At 41.4% G+C, this 21629-nt stretch overlaps 1 protein-coding gene across 1 annotated transcript in view; it reads left to right on the forward strand.

Annotated features, from left to right (window-relative positions):
- Positions 1 to 21629, forward strand: part of zgc:56095 (Ferritin, lower subunit) — a 36258-nt gene that overhangs the window by 6083 nt on the left and 8546 nt on the right. The window contains 2 exon segments of the mRNA NM_001141424.1: positions 13434 to 13537; positions 19156 to 19302. Coding sequence (NP_001134896.1) covers positions 13436 to 13537; positions 19156 to 19302 — 249 coding nt within the window. The 5' untranslated portion in view covers positions 13434 to 13435.

Below are 21629 nucleotides of genomic sequence, written 5' to 3' on the forward strand. Positions count from 1 at the left end.
CAGAACGCCACAGGATGTTTTTGTGTTGGTTAAGGGCAGTCAGGTCTGGAGAGAACCAAGGGCTATATCTCTTCCTGGTTCTAAATTTCTTGAATGGGGCATGCTTATTTAAGATGGAGAGGAAGGCATTTAACCTCTCTGGGCTAGGCGGGACGAATTCGTCCCAACTACGTAACAGCCAGTTGAATCCTGTGGCGCGATTTTCAAAACCTTTGAAATGCTATTACTTCAATTTCTCAAACATATGACTATTTTACAGCTATTTAAAGACAAGACTCTCGTTAATCTAACCACACTGTCCGATTTCAAAAAGGCTTTACAACGAAAGCAAAACATTAGATTATGTCAGCAGAGTACCAAGCCAGAAATAATCAGACACCCATTTTTCAAGCTAGCATATAATGTCACAAAAACCCAGAAGACAGCTAAATGCAGCACTAACCTTTGATGATCTTCATCAGATGACAACCCTAGGACATTATGTTATACAATACATGCATGTTTTGTTCAATCAAGTTCATATTTATATAAAAAACCAGCTTTTTACATTAGCATGTGATGTTCAGAACTAGCATACCCCCCGCAAACTTCCGGGGAATTTGCTAACAATTTACTAAATTACTCACGATAAACGTTCACAAAAAGCATAACAATTATTTTAAGAATTATAGATACAGAACTCCTCTATTCACTCGATATGTCCGATTTTAAAATAGCTTTTTGGTGAAAGCACATTTTGCAATATTCTAAGTACATAGCCCAGGCATCACGGGCTAGCTATTTAGACACCCGGCAAGTTTAGCACTCACCAATATCAGATTTACTATTATAAAAGTTTGATTACCTTTTGTTGTCTTTGTCAGAATGCACACCCAGGACTGCTACTTCAATAACAAATGTTGGTTTGGTCCAAAATAATCCATCGTTATATCCGAATAGCGGCGTTTTGTTCGTGCGTCCCAGACACTATCTGAAATGGTAAATCAGGGTCGCGCACATGGCGCAATTCGTGACAAAAAAAATCTAAATATTCCATTACCGTACTTCGAAGCATGTCAACCGCTGTTTAAAATCCATTTTTATGCCATTTTTCTCGTAAAAAAGCGATAATATTCCGACCGGGAATGTCCATTTAGCTAAACAGAGGAAAGTAAACAAAGCTTTCGGTCGACGCGGGCACGAGCCTGAGTCTCACAGTACTGTAACCAGCCACTACCCAAACGCTCTACTTTTTTTCAGCCAGAGCCTGCAAAGCCACGATTCAGCTTTTTACCGCCTTCTGAGACCCTATGGCAGCCGTAGGAAGTGTCACGGGACAGCTAAGATCCTCACTCTTCAATAAACAGAGACAAGAAGAACGACACCTTGTCAGACAGGCCACTTCCTGCATGAAACCTTCTCAGTTTTTTGCCTGCCAAATGAGTTCTGTTATACTCACAGACACCATTCAAACAGTTTTAGAAACTTTAGGGTGTTTTCTATCCATATGTAATAAGTATATGCATATTCTAGTTACTGGGTAGGAGTGGTAACCAGATTAAATCGGGTACGTTTTTTATCCGGCGGTGTAAATACTGCCCCCTAGCCCTAACAGGTTAAAAAAAATAAAAAATAACCAGGCATCCTCTACTGACGGGATGAGGTCAATGTCATTCCAGGATACCCGGGCCAGGTCGATTAGAAAGGCTTGCTTGCTGAAGTGTTTCAGGGTGCGTTTGACAGTGATGAGTGCAGGTCGTTTGACCGCTGACCCATTACGGATGCAGGCAATGAGGCAGTGATCGCTGAGATCTTGGTTGAAAACAGCAGAGGTGTATTTAGAGGGCAAGTTGGTTAGGATGATATCTATGAGGGTGCCCGTGTTTACGGCTTTGGGGTGGTACCTGCTAGGTTAATTGATAATTTGTGTGAGATTGAGGGCATCAAGCTTAGATTGTAGGATGGCTGGGGTGTTAAGCATGTCCCAGTTTAGGTCACCTAGCAGCACGAGCTCTGAAGATAGATGGGGGGCAATCAGTTCACATATAGTGTCCAGAGCACAGCTGGGGGCAGAGGGTGGTCTATAGCAGGCGGCAACGATGAGAGACTTGTTTTTAGAAAGGTGGATTTTTAAAATGAGAAGTTCAAATTGTTTGGGTACAGACCTGGATAGTTGGACAGCAGGCTATCGCTGCAATAGATTGCAACACCGCCCCCTTTGGCCGTTCTATCTTGTCTCAAAATGTTGTAGTTAGTGATGAAGATTTCAGACACGGCTAGGACATCCGGGTTGGCAGAGTGTGCTAAAGCAGTGAATAAAACAAACTTAGGGAGGAGGCTTCTAATGTTAACATGCAATAAACCAAGGCTATTACGGTTACAGAAGTCATCAAAAGAGAGCGCCTGGGGAATAGGAGTGGAGCTAGGCACTGCAGGGCCTCGATTCACCTCTACATCACCAGAGGAACAGAGGAGGAGTAGGATAAGGGTACGCCTAAAAGCTATGAGAATTGGACGTGTGTAAAAAAAGAACGATAGCAAAAATGTGTTATGTAAAAATTATTTCATACTCCACATTTAGGGGGGCCACGGGGGTCCAAAATTGTTGTCACAGGGGCACTGGACACCCCCCCCCCCCCCCCACCCCCCCCCACCAGAACTGCTAGTGTGTGCGAGGAGAGGCTATCCGCATCTGCCAAGAAGTTATGCCTGCAGAGAAGAACAAAGTTGGTGATACCATCGACGTTGTGCATTGCCTCGGCAAGAAGCAACAGCAAAACGATTCAAGACCAAGGGGTATCGTCACTGCCAGATTATACAAGGATGCTGTCTGGAAAGCTGCTAGCAAGAATGCCTTCCTTCAGAGCCACGGTATGCATTTCGCCGAGCATCTCAGCCCGGAGGACATAGAAAGAAGGAACAAGTTGTGGCCAACGATCAAGAAAGTACGAAATGAGGGAAAAGCTGCTTACTTCGGAGGACGAGGCTTAGTCAACGGTTCAGAAATCCACAATCCTCTCTAAAATCTCACCAGAAGGAACAGATTGATGGTTTCGGCCATGGTATTCTCATTTTCCTTGTATTGTTTAACGTTACCTAACAAGCATCAGGTGACTATTTTTCGGCATACTCGGGTACTTCAATTTATTAGTTTGGTCTTGTATGAAGAGAAGGCCTATTTTGTTTACAGACTTACGAAGAAGACTGAAAGTTGTATTTATTTTTTATGTATACAGTAACTAAGATACTGTTTTTAAAGAGCATACAGGTCTGCTCTGACTTTACACGGTTGTTCTATTTAGTTATTAATACTTATTTCCAAGTGAAAAAGGTCTTAGGAACATGTATATGTAAAACATTTTTTATTCCATTTTCTTATGATCAGTTTTCATATGCACTTAAAATAGTAGGTACCCTTTTATTAAAATTATTATTTTGTATTTTCTCAATAGTTCCTGATTACGCTAAAGAGGGTTTTTAGTCTCTTACAACAAAGAACCGTTGGTTTGGTCTTGAACATAATTTTCAGTTGAGTTGAATTTCAAAAGCCGGACAACATCTAGCTCAGCGTTTATGGAATAAGCTATTTTCACTTAAAGTTTACTTAAATGGTGCAGATTTCGGTTCCTTATCGCGTACGTTCACTGCTCCTACGTTTTTGACTCATCCCACTACAGTTTTATACTTTTATATAATCTTTGTTTCTTTGTCTATAGTTTCTCTTAATGCTAGGGGGTTACGAAACAATGTGAAGCGCAAGGCCGTATTTTTATTTGCTAAACAATTTCGAACAGATTTTAGCTTTTTTCAAGTCTCACTCAATTTCGGCTTGATGCCAACTTCTGGAGGTCACAGTGGGGCAATGATATTTGGCTTTCCCATGGATCTGAACGCTCCGCTGGTGTCAATACAATGACAAATACCTTTGGTAATATTCTTCTCGGAATGTGACCTCTTTGGTCACTTTGTCTTGTGATCAGTTACAATGACATTACGCTCATTATTGTGAACTTCTGCGGGTACAACAGCAAACATGAGAATGATGAGAGTCTTGAATCTATAGAGAAACATATACTTCCATTGGTGATCTACATTTCCGAGTTCATTATTATTGATAGGAGGGGACTTTAACATTACTATAGATAATTCAACTGATAGATGTAGATGGCCCCCAGGTAGGCCAACCAATCAGAATTTGGGTTTAATACTTTTTATGGAAAAGTTTGATCTTACTGATGTATGAGAGAGAGGATTCCTGCCGACAGATCATTCACTTGGAGTAACAAAACAGGTTCCAGACAATCCAGAATAGATTTTTGGCTTATATCCAAATGTATTGATAGTGAGTGTGTTACTACAAATATTTGTACTACTCCCCTCACAGACCATAGGGCCATTTACATTGATATCAAGATATTTACCCCTGATACTAACCTTGGTAGAGCATCCTACTGGAAGCTAAATAGCTCATTATTAAATAATGATATAGTTAAGTTTGAGGTTAAAGATCTGCTTTCACACTTTTGGGAAAGGGCTTGTGAAGAAAAATCTTATTGCAAGAACTGGGAGCTCTTTAAATTTGATGTGTCCAAATACCTTAAATATGGTAGCAATCTTGCTAAGACCAGAAGAGCTGAGGAGGAAAAGGTGATCGTTAAGATAACTTCCCTTTCTCAGAGGCCCCCAGCCAGCCTCTCAGGGGAGGAGAAGATGGAACTGATTGAGTTACAAAATAAACTGGATTTTATATATATATTAAAAGCAGAAGGAGCATTTATTCGATCTAGGAAAAAATGGATTGAGGGAAAACAGAATTCATCCTATTTCTTTAGACTTGAGGAATTTCACTCTACAACAACACTATCGATAAGTTTAACATTGATGGTATTATTATAGATGACCAAAAATTAATCGCTAAATACTGTAGCAATTTTTACAGAAAATTTTATAGCTCTACATACTGTCAGGAATCCACAGATGTTTTTTGACTCACTGAATAATGTTCACTCTATCAGTGATATAGAATCTAAACAGTGTGAACCCATCAAAGATGAAGAGATTATAGTCTATCAAACATCTAAAGAACAATGAAATCACCAGGTGTTGATAGAATTACATCAGAATTTTACAAATTATTTTCTTAACAAGTTGCTCCCTTCATATTTGATGTCTTTTTAGAGAGTATTAAAAACAATATTCTCCCTCCTACAATGAGTTAGGGGTTAATAACACTGATACCTAAGCCTAAAAAAGAAGTGCTGCTCATCGATAACTGGCGTCCAATTTGTCTTCTTAATAATGACTATAAGATATTAGCCTTACTACTTGCAAAAATAATTAAAGAAGTCCTGGATGCAATCATTGAAACACAGTCTGGCTTTATGAGGAACAGACACATTTCTAACAATATCAGACTAGTATTAGACATACTTGACTACTCAGACCTAATAACCAAGGATAGCTTCATATTATTTTTAGATTTTTATAAAGCATTTGACACAGTAGAGCATCAGTTCCTCTTCCACTCCCTTGAGAGACTTGGTTTTGGGGATGTTTTTCTATAAGGCTAATAGACTCTCTATACAAATGGTAACAGCTCTATCAAATTGAAATATGACACCTCACCTAGATTTGAGTTAAAGAGCGGAATTAGGCAAGGTTGTCCCATCTCTCCGTACCTGTTTTTGTTAATCACCCAACTTCTTACAAATTCTTTAAATAATAGTCCTGTACAAGGTATTTCCATAGCTGGTAAAGAAATTCTTATAAGCCAGCTGGCTGGCTGACAATACTACACTTTTTCTGAAAGATGCTAACCAAATTCCCATATCGATCAATGTGATACAATCCTTTTCCAAAGCGTCTGGTCTATATATTTTAATATTAATAAATGTGAACTCATGCCTGTCAAAGATTGTGTGACACCTTCATATTATGGTATTCCAGTAAAAGAAGAACTTACCTATTTAGGCATAACCATTACAAAGAATCAGAAGTCTAGAAGCTTACTAAATTTGAACCTTCTTATTAAAAAAAACAGAAGCTAAATCAATGGCTACAGAGGGACTTATCTTTAAAAGGAAGAGTCCTAATAACCAAGGCTGAAGGTATCTCTAGACTAACATATGGCACTCTATCTTTATATCTTGACAGTAAAATAAGCAAGGAGATAGACCAGATGCTTTTCAACTTTCTGTGGAGAAACCGTACCCATTTCATTAGGAAAACTGTTGTATTGAACACTTATGAGAATGGTGGGCTGAATTTTCTGGATTTACTACCTTAAATAATAACTTTTAAGATCAATTGGCTAAAACAATTCTGAAGAAGACCCACTTCTGTGTAATTTTATTCTGCATCATGTCTTCTCTACTTTTGGTGGCCTTAACTTCATGTTGGTTTGCAATTATAATATTGACAAAGTTCCAGTGAAACTTTCTGCTTTTCATCGGCAGGTTTTCTTGTCATGGTCCTTAATTTGTAAGCAGAATTTTTCTCCACACAGATATTATATATGGAATAATCTGGATAGATTATATAAAAATACTTCTGTTTTTAGAATATTGTTTCCGAAATAATATCCTATTGGTGAGCCAACTGGTAAATGCAAAGGGTCTTTTACTCGGTTATAAGGAATTCTTATCACTTTACAAGGTCCCTGTAACACCTAAAGATTTTGCAATTGTTTTAGATGCCATTCCCTCAGGTGTTACTTTATTATTCAGGAACGTGTCAAGACCTGACACTCAGAGCCTACCTTCCGTTGAACCTGTTGACTCATCGGTAGGAAATATTTGTTTCTCTTTTGGTCCATTCAACAACAGAGCGATACGAACCTTGTTTCAGCAGGATGTTGTATCTATACCTTATGTCATGCCTTATTGGAATGGATTTATTGCTAATATCTGTTGGGAAAAAAGTTTGGATGTTGCCATACACATACCTACTTGTTAACAACATTTTTAAGGAAGTTTCCTTTAAAATTATTCATAAATATTATCCTGACAACCACTATATGAAGAAGTTTAAGGATAACATCAACTCATTGCTCCTTTTGTAATGACCAATCAGAAACAGTGTTGCATCTTTTTTGGCATTGTATTCGTGTAAGAAAACTGTCAAGACATCAGTAGATTTATAATTGAACACATTTGAGGATCTTACACTATTGTGGAGAGATGTACTGTTTGGATTCTTTGCCTATGATAGAAATAAGCTGAAACATTTTTATGTCATTAATTTCATTATTCTTTTGGCAAAATTTCATATTCACAAATGTACATTTACAAACAAAACACCAAATTTTCTTACCCTACAAAAAGAAATTGAACTGTATTTTAAGACAATTAAATACTCTAACAAAAAAGCTGTTAAAATAATAAGTGTATGTATGTCCCTTAAGGTCCTTGTGTAATGTGATATTGTACCCCAATTGTCCTTTTGTATATTATTTATATATACTTGTGTTCCCACATGTACTTCCTATATTGATTTCTTGTTAATAAAATAAAAATTAAACTGGTATATTTTTCTATTTATGCCAGTTCCTTTCAGCCATTTGGGCATGCCTTTTATTTATGTCCAGGATTCGAGATATGTTATACCAGGGGTACTTAAATACTATTTTAGAAGGTACGGTCACACACATCCTAGCTACTGGTAGCTCAAAGGCCGGCAGATGGTGGTAATACTATAGTCGTTTAATCTTACTGTCCAAAGGGAATGCAAAGATTTTAATAACCAAACCAAGATAGACCACAGCCTGTCGTTTCCAATGGGAACAGATGAGTCATAGTGGGCAGAACAAGCAAGGAGGTGAGCAGAGCCAAGCACGTGCTAGCGATATCCTGTTGGCCCGTTCTAGCATACATCTGCATTTTCCGTTAGGGAACCCTACTCTGTGAAATGTGTGTGCAATAACTTAATTCAACTTTGCACTCCTAAACAAGACATTTAAAACTTTGGCAAAGGCTAAAGTCTACAAAACTTAGTCCACTCTGTTCATAACAGATTATAGTCTTGGGAACAGAACTATTGAGATAAAATGTTTCATTTGCAGAATGTAGGACAAAATCCATCTTCTTCCACTGCCCGTCAGTGGGCTTCCTCGTGGAAACGCCAAGCAGATGCTTCATATTTATACATCCAGTGAAATATCTCTTAATTTTATATAAATATAAAAAAACATACAATATACTTGCAGTGAAGCCACTCAACAACCAAATCACATTATTCATCTAACAGACTCCCATCCACAGCGTTCTGTGGGGAATGTATGCATACACTCAAGTCCCTGTGTACCGGTTCGTTCTCTATAGAGGCTAATGCTACTTCCTGATATTGCGCCCCATGTTGAGCCTGGGGTAAACAGGTTCTACAACCTGATTGGCTGAACGCAATAGCAACATCCAGGATTAGCATTCCTAGGCATTATCCAGTGTGGTGGATAATGGGTAATGACTTATCGCCGTCAATTTGAGTTCTAGGAGGAAATCTTCAGATTTGCAGCCTGAATGGAGAATGCTTTAGGTACGAACCGGTCCACGGGGATACGTGTATTAGCCGGCTGCATGCATTCCCTTCGGATGGTAAGATGGAAGGCCTCAATGTGGCCATCTGCCAGCCTTTGGCCTAGCTAGGTGACAAAGGTCCAGATGGATATTGTGATTTGTCAGTGTAGTAACAAACCCCCACCTCTCAACAATGCGACCCCCAAACTGTTCACACATCTTGTTGGCAGATTTTCTTTTTTTTGCGGTTTCAAAGCTAATTTCCTGCAGTTCTATACATCTTGCCATGGGGCAGAGAGAACATTTAGCCATTTTAAAGCAAAATTCCTGGAATTCTAACATTTCCTGCCATTTCTTGTGTATTGAGATACTTGGGTAAAAAAAATGAAAAATATTCAATTGGGGCTCCTGGGTATGTAACTTGGCCATGAGAACTACAAGATTTGGATAGCAGCTTAGCCTAAATTACCTACCTAGATAAAGTGGATTAATTGGACATTTCTGACCAGTTATAGTCAGCTCTGTTAGTGAATGACAACAAAAAAAACTGCTCACCAAAGTTTTTTTTTTTTGTTGTTGTCTGGACCCACGGTCTGTATTGACCCCGTTCTGGGTCTGAATCAGGGGCGGAAATCCCGGGGGGGACGGGGGGGACACGACCCCCCCCATCCTGGGAAAAATATGATTTGTCCCCCCCCCCAATATATCACTGAAACATAACTATGTAATTTAAATAATATTATTAATACGCAATGAAAGCAATTGTGCTGATTATAGACACTTAACAGCACGTTTTTAAGTTTCAAAAGATTGCAACCCCCCCACCCTTTGCCTCACAATGGTTTGATCCACTGCCAGTTCCTTAGCTTGCTAGGTAACAGTATCTACTGTCTGAAAGGCACTCAATGAACGTAACTGATGTGAGGTTAATCCAGTCAATCGCGCACACACACTAGGTGAATATGCAGAGCTAGCGCGCAAATATTAACTATTAAGCTAGCTAGTACCTATTCCATTTATGTGGCGTCGTCAAAGATGGAATCAGCATGCAGATGATGTAAATTAGTGCTTCAATGTCCCTGTGATAAGGTTAGCGATAAACTGAAATCCAAACTGAACAGAACTACACTCTCTTCTACCATTGTCTTAAATATATTTAATGGTCTCGTTGCAAAAGCTAAATTGTTGCAAGTGAACTTTTATTTATTTATTTTATTTCACCTTTATTTAACCCGGGTAGCAAAGATTATAGCAAACATCACTGAAACTGAATTGGTGCTCGCTAGCTTTGCAAATTCAGCTATTGTTGGAAGCCAGCCAATATGAAAAAAACTATTAAAATTACAAAAGGTTGCAGCATATGTTGTGTAAATGGTGAACTCATACAGCTGTCAACTCTTGTCATTTTAATCCGTTTCACATTTGCTAGCTACCTTTTAGATCGAAGCCCAAATAGAATGATTGAAGATGATAAAGCCCATCTCCTACTGTAAATAACCTACACACTGTGTGTGTAGCCAGCCAGCCAGGTAGAAAAAGGGCAGAAAAATAAAAGACGGACATCAGAGTATTTTTCAATACACCAAAACACATAGTAAGAACCCTAGTAGCCTAATATCTCAAAGACTAGTTGATAAAATGTTCATAAAAAAGAAATGAAATTCTAATGGAAATGTTTCACAATGATGTCATTAGGCAGAGCAGGCAACAGATGGCACACAGACAGCAGAGTTGGGGACATTTATGCAGGGACAGACTGGCAGAGACAGGGAGTCTCAGGTAAGTTTGTTGAGTCTTTGTTTGGCAACATTATGAAAGGTTCTCAATTTTTTTGACTTGTAAAATAGGAACATAATTGGAAAATGCCATGGATACCCCCACTCTCAACTTAAACTGGTGACTGAACTAAGATTTGTTAAAGGCAATGGTATTGCTGTTGTGATTAGTTGTGTAGTTTTGGTAGTTAGGAGTACGGCAAACACCTTATTTCTTTGGTTCCTCAATATACATTTACCATATTACAATGTAGGCTATGTGTTACAGCACTACTTTTGGTGTCCCCCTCAGGAATTGCTCTTGAGAGAATTTCATGTAATTGTCCCCTCCAAAGTTGATATCAGATTTTCGCCCCTGGTCTGAATACGGACTGCAGTCCACCTATCAGTATGTGAGTGGAGCGAGATTCACAAAGGCTGGAGCGTCGGCCTTGTCGCCCACTCCAGTAGCACCCACTTCATGAGCTCAAGGCATGCAAGGCCCAGCATGCATTTGTAGTGTACTTGTGTGCTGCAATAGCCCCTTGCTTTAGCTACATTAGTTTGCTAAATATTTTCATAAAAGAAACTGTTATAACACAGTTGCAAATCAAGGTGACTTACAAAGATGAAGACTAAGGGAGGGAGTGCAGTGATGTGTTCACAACTAAAAAATCATTTGTGACAGGCTTAGTCATAAACAGCACTGTCCTTCAAGCATTGCTAAGAGCTGCTGGCAAACGCAGTAAAGTGCAAGGTCCTTTTGACGCTTCACTTGCGTAACAGGTGGTCAGCCTGCCACGCAGTTTCCTCGTGGTTTGCAATATAATCTGCCATAATCGGCGTCCAAAAAGCCTGATTACCGATTATTATGAAAACTTGAAATCGGCCCTAATTAATCGGTTGACCTCTATTTCCAACCGTGCAACTCTGCTCACATACTCTGCCACCTGTTTAGTATGGCTTCCGTTAGACAGTGTCAGCTGTGTCTGCCACCTTAGCTGAATAAAACCTTGAATTTGATCTCCCTTTACTCCACGACACATGATATGCAGGATTTCCGTTAGCCGGTAAATGTACAGGAGAAGAAAAAATTGTCCAGGAGAAGATAAAAAAAATCACATTGCAAAATAATGCTTTTTAGCCTATTCATTGATTTTAAATAACAGTTGATGGAAATACATTTGGCTGGACATGCTTATTGGCCTATAGGTCAATTTGCATAATTTAGTGGAATTCAATTGGTAGGTGTGTATTTTGTTAGTCAATATGTTTCACACATACAGACCCTATGAGTGGACAATCTGTCAGACAGCGTGAGAGCTGCTGCTGGAGTGAAACCTGCTTTTATAAGTCCAATCATTTCGTAAAATTTTTAAATGCTATCGCGTGTTAAACAGTTTTGATGGCCTCGATTAAAAAGGGCTAGGCCTACTATATTTTCCATTCAAGTGCATATACTAGTCATATTAGCAACCCACGCTAGTTGTTGCATCTTTAGATCTCCCCTCTTTCTAGGTTTCTAACAGATCTTTTCATCTCTGTCACATGAAAGGTTAAATAAAATAAATGAAACCGCTCGCAAAGCGGTGCACTTTTGACAAGTGATTTACATTTACGTCATTTAGCAGACGCTCTTATCCAGAGAGACTTACAAATTGGTGCATTCACCTTATGATATCCAGTGGAACAACCACTTTACAATAGTACATCTATATCTTTTTTGGGGGGGAGGGTTAGAAGGATTACTTAATCCTATCCCAGGTATTCCTTAAAGAGGTGGGGTTTCAGGTGTCTCCGGAAGGTGGTGATTGACTCCGCTGTCCTGGCGTCATGAGGGAGCTTGTTCCACCATTGGGGTGCCAGAGCAGCGAACAGTTTTGACTGGGCTGAGCGGGAACTGTGCTTCCGCAGAGGTAGGGAGGCGAGCAGGCCAGAGGTGGATGAACGCAGTGCCCTTCTTTGGGTGTAGGGACTGATCAGAGCCTGAAGTTACGGAGGTGCCGTTCCCCTCACAGCTCCGTAGGCAAGCACCATGGTCTTGTAGCAGTTTTCCCGCCAGTTGCATTATGGAACAAATATTTGCACGTAGCCTACTGCCTGTGCGCATTGCTGCAACCCATGCTACCTGTCCCCGACCTGCTGTTCTCAACTCTCTAGAGACAGCAGGAGCGGTAGAGATACTCTCAAAGATCGGCTATGAAAAAGCCAACTGACACATACTCTTGAGTTGCTGACTTGTTGCACCCTCGACAACTACTATGATTATTATTATTTGACCATGCTGGTCATTTATGAACATTAACATCTTGACCATGTTCTGTTATAATATCCACCCGGCACAGCCAGAAGAGGACTGGCCACCCCTCATAGCCTGGTTCCTCTCTAGGTTTCTTCCTAGGTTTTGGCCTTTCTAGGGAGTTTTTCCTCGCCACCGTGCTTCTTTCACATGCATTGCTTGCTGTTTGGGGTTTTAGGCTGGGTTTCTGTACAGCACTTTGAGATATCAGCTGATGTACGAAGGGCTATATAAATACATTTGATTTATAATGTGAAGAAATAATAGTTTGTCAACATTTAAGCTAAATGTGCTGATCTATTGCATAATCCTCAGTGCTTTTATCGTCCCATAACTGTCCCAGACTCTGTTTGGAATAGGCTATTTCTTAATCGCACAGAACGACAAGCTGACGAATAGAATGCCAACTTTTCTACTATAGGGGATATTAGATTTACATAGGCTAGTGATTTTGCTGTTCATTACTAGTCTTGTTGGCTGAGGAAAAGTAAATGTGACAGTTCTTCTAACATCGTCAAAGTACGCATTGGAATTCGGTAAGAAGGATGCACACCGTGATTGTGGTATATAAATGCTAGGGCTGCCAAGTAGTGTAATTGCAGCATTTATGATGAGTAGTGTATACATACTGTACGGTGCTGCACGGACACATCTTTATGTAGACATGAGTTATATTAGCTATGATTTTATAACTTCAAAGACTAAGCTTTTTACAAATGATTTACTTAGAATTCCTGTCTTTGTTTCATTGCAGAAAAGAAAGTTACTAGGTGATGTGGGTGAACATGGTTTTGTAAATTATTCAATATATATATATATATATATATATTCCATACCAGTGGCCTATTGCTTTCTTTTAGTTCATTTCATATCTTTTTTTTGCCATTTCAGAGATGCAGTTGCGGGTAAATCACAACTTCCACCCAGAGAGTGAGGTGAACATCAACAAGCTGGTGAACATCAAGCTGACTGCATCCTACACCTACCTCTCTCTGGTATGGTCTATATAATATGTATAGTGCATTCGGAAAGTATTCAGACCCCTTCGCTTTTTCCGCATTTGTTACAGCCTTATTCTAAAATTGATTAAATTAAAATGTTCCTTGTCAGTCTACACACACACTACCCCATTATAACAAAACGAAAACAGGTTTTTTAGAAATGTTTGTAAATATCTTATGTAAAGTAATTTTTTTTATTCTTAAGTATTCAGACCCTTTGCTATGAGACTTGAAATTGAGCTCAGGTGCATTCTGTTTCTACAACTTGATTGGGGTCCACCTGTGGTAAATTCAATTAATTGGACATGATTGGAAAGGCACACACCTGTCTATGAGGTCCCACAGTTGACAGTGGATGTCAGAGCAAAGACCAAGCCGTGAGGTCGAAGGTATTGTCCGTAGAACTCCGAGACCGGATTATGTCGAACGCACAGATCTGGGGAAGGGGGTACCAAAAAAAAAAAGAAACTGAGCAATCGGGGAAGAAGGGCCTTGGTTAGGGTCATGACCAAGAACCCGATGGTCACACTGACAGAGCTCCGGAGTTACTCTGTGGAGATGGGAGAACCTTCCAGAAGGACAAGCATCTCTGCAGCACTCCACCAATCAAGCGTTTATGGCAGAGTGGCTAGACAGAAGCCACTCTTCAGTAAAGACACATGAAAGCCCGCTTGAAGTTTTCCAAAAGGCACCTAAAGGACTCAGACCATGAGAAACAAGATTATCTGGTCTGATGAAACCAACATTGAACTCTTTTGCCTGAATGCCAAGCGTCACGTCTGGAGGAAACCAGGCACCGTTCATCACCTGGCCAATACCATCCCTCCTTGTGAAGCGTGGTGGCAGCATCATGCTGTGGGGATGTTTTTCAGGGACTGGGAGACTAGTCAGGATCAAGGGAAAGATGAACGGAGCAAAGTACAGATCCTTGATGAAAACCTGCTACAGAGTGCTCAGGACCTCTGACTAGGGTGAAGGTTCACCTTCCAACAGGACAATGACCCTAAGCACACAGCCAAGACAACGCAGGAGTGGCTTCGGGACAAGTCTCTGAATGTCCTTGAGTGGCCCAGCCAGAGTCCGGACTTGAACCCAAACGAACATCTCTGGAGAGACATGAAAATAGCTGTGTAGCGACACTCCCCATCCAACCTGACACAGCTTGAGAGGATGTGCAAAGAAGAATGGGAACAACTCCCCAAATACCGGTGTGCCAAGCTTGTAGCGTCATACCCAAGAAGACTCGAGGGTGTAAATCGCTGCCAAAGGTGCTTCAACAAAGTACTGAGTAAAGGGTCTGAATACTTAAGTAAATGTGATGTTTTTGTATTTTTATACATTTGCTCAATTTCTAAACTTGTTTTTGCTTTGTCATTATGGGTATTCCAATCAAATTTTATTTGTCACATACACATGGTTAGCAGATGTTAATGCGAGTGTAGCGAAATGCTTGTGCTTCTAGTTCCGACCATGCAGTAATATCTAACCTAACAATTTCACAACAACTACCTTATACACACATTAAAAGGAATGAATAAGAATATGTACATACAAATATATGAATGAGTGATGGCTGAACGGCATAGGCAAGATGCAGTGGATGGTATAGAGTACAGTATATACATATGCGATGAGTAATGTAGGGTATGTAAACATTATATAAAGTGGCTAGTGATACATTTATTACATCTATTTTTCCATTATTAAAGTGGCTAGAGTTGAGTCAGTATGTTGGCAGCAGCCACTCAATGTTCGTGATGGCTGTTTAACAGTTTGATGGCCTTGAGATAGAAGCTGTTTTTCAGTCTCTCGGTCTCTGCTTTGATGCACCTGTACTGACCTCGCCTTCTGGATGATAGCGGGGTGAACAGGCAGTGGCTCGGGTGGTTGTTGTCCTTGATGATCTTTTTGGCCTTCCTGTGACATAGGGTGGTTTAGGTGTCCTGAGGGCAGGTAGTTTGCCCCCGGTGATGTGTTGTGCAGACCTCACTACCCTCTGGAGAGCCTTACGGTTATGGGCCTAGCAGTTGCCGTACCAGGCGGTGATACAGCCTGACAGGATGCTCTCAATTGTGCATCTGTAAAAGTTAGTATTTTTGCTGCGACTTCTTCACCACGCTGTCTGTGTGGGTGGACCATTTCAGTTTGTCTGTGATGTGTACGCCGAGGAACTTCCACCCTCTCCACTACTGTCCCATCGATGTGGATAGGGGGCTGCTCCCTCTGCTGTTTCCTGAAGTCCACGATCATCTCCTTTGTTTTGTTGACATTGAGTGTGAGGTTATTTTCCTGACACCACACTCCGAGGGCCCTCACCTCCTCCCTGTAGGCCGTCTCGTCGTTGTTGGTAATCAAGCCTACCACTTCAGTGTCGTCTGCAAACTTGATGATTGAGTTGGAGGCGTGCATGGTCACGCAGTCGTGGGTGAACAGGGAGTGCAGGAGAGGACTGAGAACGCACCCTTGTGGGGCCCCAGTGGTGAGGATCAGCGGGGTGGAGAGGATCAGCGGGGTGGAGATGTTGCTACCTACCCTCACCACCTGGGGGCGGTCCGTCAGGAAGTCCAGGACCCAGTTGCAGATGGCGGGGTCAAGGCCCAGGGTCTCAGGGTACATAGGGGTACCCAGGGTACATAGGTATTCCTCTTGTCCAGATGGGTTAGGGCAGTGTGATTGCGATTGCGTCGTCTGTGGACCTATTTGGGCGGTAAGCAAATTGGAGTGGGTCTAGGGTGTCAGGTAGGGTGGAGGTGATATGGTCCTTGACTACTCTCTCGAAGCACTTCATGATGACCGAAGTGAGTGCTACGGGGCGGTAGTCATTTAGCTAAGTTACCTTAGCTTTCTTGGGAACAGGAACAATGGTGGCCCTCTTGAAGCATGTGGGAACAGCAGACTGGCATAAGGCTTGATTGAATATGTCCGTAAACACACCAGCCAGCTGGTCTGCGCATGCTCTGAGGATGCGGCTGGGGATGCCGTCTGGGCCTGCAGCCTTGAGGGTTAACACGTTTAAATATTTTACTCACATTGGCTGCAGTGAAGGAGAGCCCGCAGGTTTTGGTAGCGGGCCGTGTCAGTGGCGCTGTATTTTCCTCAAAGCGAGCAAAGAAGATGTTTAGTCTGTCTGGGAGCAAGACATCGTGGTCCGCGGCGGGGCTGGTTTTTCTTTTGTAGTCCGTGATTGACTGTAGACACTGCCACATACCTCTTGTGTCTGAGCCGTTGAATTGCGACTCTACTTTGTCTCTATACTGACACTTAGCTTGTTTGATTGCCTTACGGAGGGAATAGCTACACTGTTTGTATTCGGTCATGTTTCCGGTCACCTTGCCCTGATTTAAAAGCAGTGGTTCGTGCTTTCATTTTTGCGCGAATGCTGCCATCAATCCACGGTTTCTGGTTGGGGAATGTTTTAATAGACGCTGTGGGTACAACATCACCGATGCACTTGCTAATAAACTCACGCACCGAATCAGCGTATTCATCAATAATGTTGTTCGACGCTATGCGGAACATATGCCGGTCCACGTGATCGACGCAATCTTGAAGCGTGGAATCCGATTGGTCGGACCAGTGTTGAACAGACCTGAGCTCGGGTGCTTCCTGTTTTTAGTTTCTGTCTAAAGGCTGGGAGCAACAAAATGGAGTCGTGGTCAGCTTTTCCGAAAGGAGGGTGGGGGAGGGCCTTATGTGTCGCGGAAGTTAGAATAACAATGATCCAGGGTTTTGCCAGCCCGGGTTGCGCAATCGATATGCTGATAGAATTTAGGGAGCCTTGTTTTCAGATTAGCCTTGTTAAAATCCCCAGCTACAATAAATGCAGCCTCAGGATATGTGGTTTCCAGTTTACATAGAGTCGAATGAAGTTCTTTCAGGGCCGTCAATGTGTCTGCTTGGGGGGGAATATACACGACTGTGGTTATGATCGAAGAGAATTCTCTTGGTAGATAATGCGGTCGGCATTTGATTGTGAGGAATTCTAAGTCAGGTGAACAAAAGGACTTGAGTTCCTGTATGTTGTTATGATCACACCACGTCTCGTTAATCATAAGGCATACACCCCCGCCCTTCTTCTTACCAGAGAGATGCTTGTTTCTGTCGGCGCGATACGTGAAGAAACCAGGTGGCTGTACCAACTCAGATAGTGTGTCTCGAGTGAGACATGTTTCCGTGAAACAAAGAACGTTACAGTCTCTGTCTCTCTGGAAGGTAACCCTTGCTCGGATTTCGTCTACCTTGTTGTCAAGAGACTGGACACTGGCGAGTAGTATGCTCGGGAGTGGTGCGCAATGTGCCCATCTACGGAGCCTGACCAGAAGACTGCTCCATCTGCCCCTTCTACGGCGCCGTTGTTTTGGGTCGCCGGCTGGGATCCGATCCATTGTCCTGGGTGGTGGGCCAAACAGAGGTTCCGCTTCGGGACAGTCATATTCCTGGTCGTAATGTTGGTGAGTTGACGTTGCTCTTATATCCAATAGTTCCTCCCGACTGAATGTAATAAAACCTAAGATTTCCTGGGGTAACAATGTAAGAAATAACACATAAAATTAAAAAAAAAAAAATACTGCATAGTTTCCTAGGAACGCGAAGCGAGGCGACCATCTGTCGGCGCCGGAAGTAACATTATTAGTATTGTGTGTAGATTGAGGGGGACACCTCCGATTTAATCATTTTTAGAATAAGGCTAACAACAAAATGTGGAAAAAGTGAAGGCGTCTGAATACTTTCTGAATGCACAAAACATTAAGAACATCTGCTCTTTCCATGACAGGCTGACCAGGTCAAAGCGATGATCCCTTATTGTTAAATACACTTCAGTCAGTGTAGATGAAGGGGAGGAGACAGGTCAAATAAGGATTTCTAAGCCTTGAGACAATTGAGACATGGATTGTGTGTGCCATTCAGTGGGTGAATGGGCAAGATAAAATGTAAGCACCTTTGAACTAGGTATGATAATGGGTGCCAGGCACACCGGTTTGTGTCAAGAACTGCAATGCTGCTGGGTTTTTCACACAACAGTTTCCTGTGTGTATCAAGAATGGTCCACCACCCAAAGGACACCCAGCCAACTTGACAACTGTGGGAAACATTGGTGTCAACATGAGCCAGCATCCCTGTGGAACGCTTTCGACCATGCCCCGTCTAATTGAGGCTGTTCTCAATAAACTCAGTGTATATCTTTATTTTCATTTATTACCCCTTTTTCTCCCCAAATTCATGGTATCCAATTGTCTCATCGCTGCAACTCCCGTACGGACTCGGGAGAGGCAAAGGCCGTTTGTCCTCCGAAACACAACCCGCCCGCGACAGAGCCTGGATTCGAACCCAGAATCTCTAGTGGCAAAGTTAGCACTGCAGTGCCTTAGACCACTGCGCCACTCGGGAGGCTGTACTCAGTGTATATCTAGCCCCATATCTGCTCTAGCTTACTCCGATAGGGCCCTCTCTCCTAAATGTTCTCTTATTCTTCCCTCGCCATGTTATTTTCATGTTTAGTTCTTTGACTTGCACTGGCTATTTTCTACTCTGTACTCCACCATGTTATAAAAACGTGATCTGTTGATACTGACCTGTTTTTATCTAATGTGTATTTCTCTGTTCTCGCCCAGGGGATGTATTTTGACAGGGACGACGTGGCTTTGCGCAGCTTCTCTAGTTTTTTCCTGGAGCGCTCTGTGAAGGAGAGGGAGCAGGCCGAAAAATTGCTGGAATACCAGAATATGAGAGGCGGTCGCGTTCTTCTTCAGCCCATCGCTGTAAGTTACTATTTCTCCCCGGTTAACTACAAAACATGCTCACTCCTATTTAGCTTTTAAGGCCTTTGTACCTGAGATTGTCAGCTGAATTTCCTGTCCTGGAATTGCCCTCTTCCTCATTATCATAATTTGCCTGATTCTGTTTTCCCCATTTTTGTTTTGTTTTCCCAGGTTTCAGTGGGGTTTTTTTTTTGGGGGGGGGGGGGGTGCTCAAAATCACTTTTTTAATAGGACATCCGATTTTGTTTTTCTAAGTCTACAGGAAAGCTTAAAATCACATCAGGAGTCCACCTTGAGGTCTGGGGAATTCATTTTGAAATAAAATCAAAGAAATGTAGGTGTGGTTACCCTTTAAATGCAACGCCCACCAGCCAGAGACCATTGTTCGGTTACCTGTGTTTCTGTAGCGCTCATGTGATTGCAGGGTTTGCAGAACAAATGCCCACTGGATTGAAGCAAACAATCATGATATCCTTAGTTAACATTGAATTGGTAAGATTTTTAGGAAAGCCTTTCCATCCGCCAGCGGACAGTTATCATTATCGCTAGCGGCCACGCAAAGCATAGACTAGGCATATGCGCACACAACACACAGACGGCATTCCTGTGCCATTTCAGAAAGTTGCATGAAAAAAAATGAATCGCATGCATTTCGTTCCCTATGAGTCCCACCTTGACGCTGGTGTGATTTTTACTTATAACCTCTTAAACATATTCTGCATCCATTGGTACCAACCATTAGTGTGTGTAAATAACAGGGGCTGAGCTAGAGTGGTATTTATGAGACAAGGACTCAAGTCCAAATGGTTTGAATCGATCTATGAAAAGCTGAGACTCTCAAACACGCACATGTAACATGTTTCTCATTTCCGGTGCGTTCACAAGCTACGCGAGTCGTTAGAAGATCATATGAAATCCAAGGACATAGTGTAATACTGTAATAAGCTCACTTAGTTGCTGTCAAATGCCACACAGTTGTCACTGACTAGTTGGATATTAATTTCCCACTGAGCAAACCATTTCTGTACATAGCACTCCTATACATTTATTTTGATCAGATTTTTTGCTTTGGCAGACATTTGTCAATGAAAACTCATGAATACAATAGTTTGTCATTGTTTTGTTCTACTTGTAGTCTTGGTTGTCCTGAAAAGAAATGTTAAAACACTTCATTGTGAGGCTAAATATAAGGGCTGGACATGCAAATAAATGAGTCGGATAAATCAAAAGTTGATTTTCGCTTGGTCTCGGGACTGGTTAACTTCAGCAAATTAATGATTTTTTTTTTATATACTTTTAGTTGATTTCCTAAGTTGAATATTGTCGAATTCCCTCAATGCACATTTCACGCTTGAACGTTGCAAGCCCTCTTATCAGGGGAGCCGTTTCCGGTGCGTTGTCAGGCGTTGCTAAAGGGAGGAGATCTTGTTAAATATGGATCAAATTTGTTAAAATGACTAAATGAAATTCGCAGAATTGAAAAGCTACAGCGATACATTTGTGAGAAATTTTAAAACTAGTGTTTCAACATATAGTATAACAGTACAAAGATGATGCTGGCTAGCCAGCTTCTTCAATAGACTTAACGGGTTAGCTAGCTAGTAGCAGAGATTTCTGGCTAATATCATAGACTAACATTGTTTTACAAAGAAGTAGGTATATGTACTTGTCATGTTAGTTGACGCTAACATTAGTTTACAACATTGCTTGCTAAGGTGTATTTGGTTGGCTTTGCTATCTAGCAAGCTGAGATCTCATTGCTTAAATTGGTAATCCAATGTTTTGAAAACCGCTTGCTAGCCCCCGTCCAGTACATAGCACACTGTTTGACGAAATAAGACATGACTTAAGAGGGAGCCAGAGATCCAGAAAAACCTGTACCCAACCATCCGCTGGCCTTCACACGCCTGAAGTTGCCGGTAACCTTGTTTCAATTGGAATGCCAATTTATCTTAACATTTCTACCGATCTGCGTGCCAGTTATGGTATTCATACGCATGTTTTAATTTCATTTATGTATTGGTGCATCTCAATCATACATGTGGTTAATCAAAGTTTTGTATCATTTTAAACTTATGCCATTCTGCCATTGATGTAAACAAATAAAAACATTTCACTCTGCTGGCCAAATATCCTGATAACTATCATAAATCACATTGGCCTGTCTGCAACAAACTTGAAATATTGTATCAACTGGCTCTAAGCTCATGCTAACAAAACTTGCAACATTGTATAAAATATTCTGGGCCCTCAGTTTCCCGCACCAGTGAGCTCTGGACAGACACAGCTGTAGGCTATTTGTGCACAGGATAAGTAATCAGGTAGAC

The sequence above is a fragment of the Salmo salar genome, chromosome 19 (genome assembly GCF_965601325.2).
Source record: "Salmo salar chromosome 19, fSalSal1, whole genome shotgun sequence".
NCBI classification, from domain to species: Eukaryota; Metazoa; Chordata; class Actinopteri; order Salmoniformes; family Salmonidae; genus Salmo; species Salmo salar.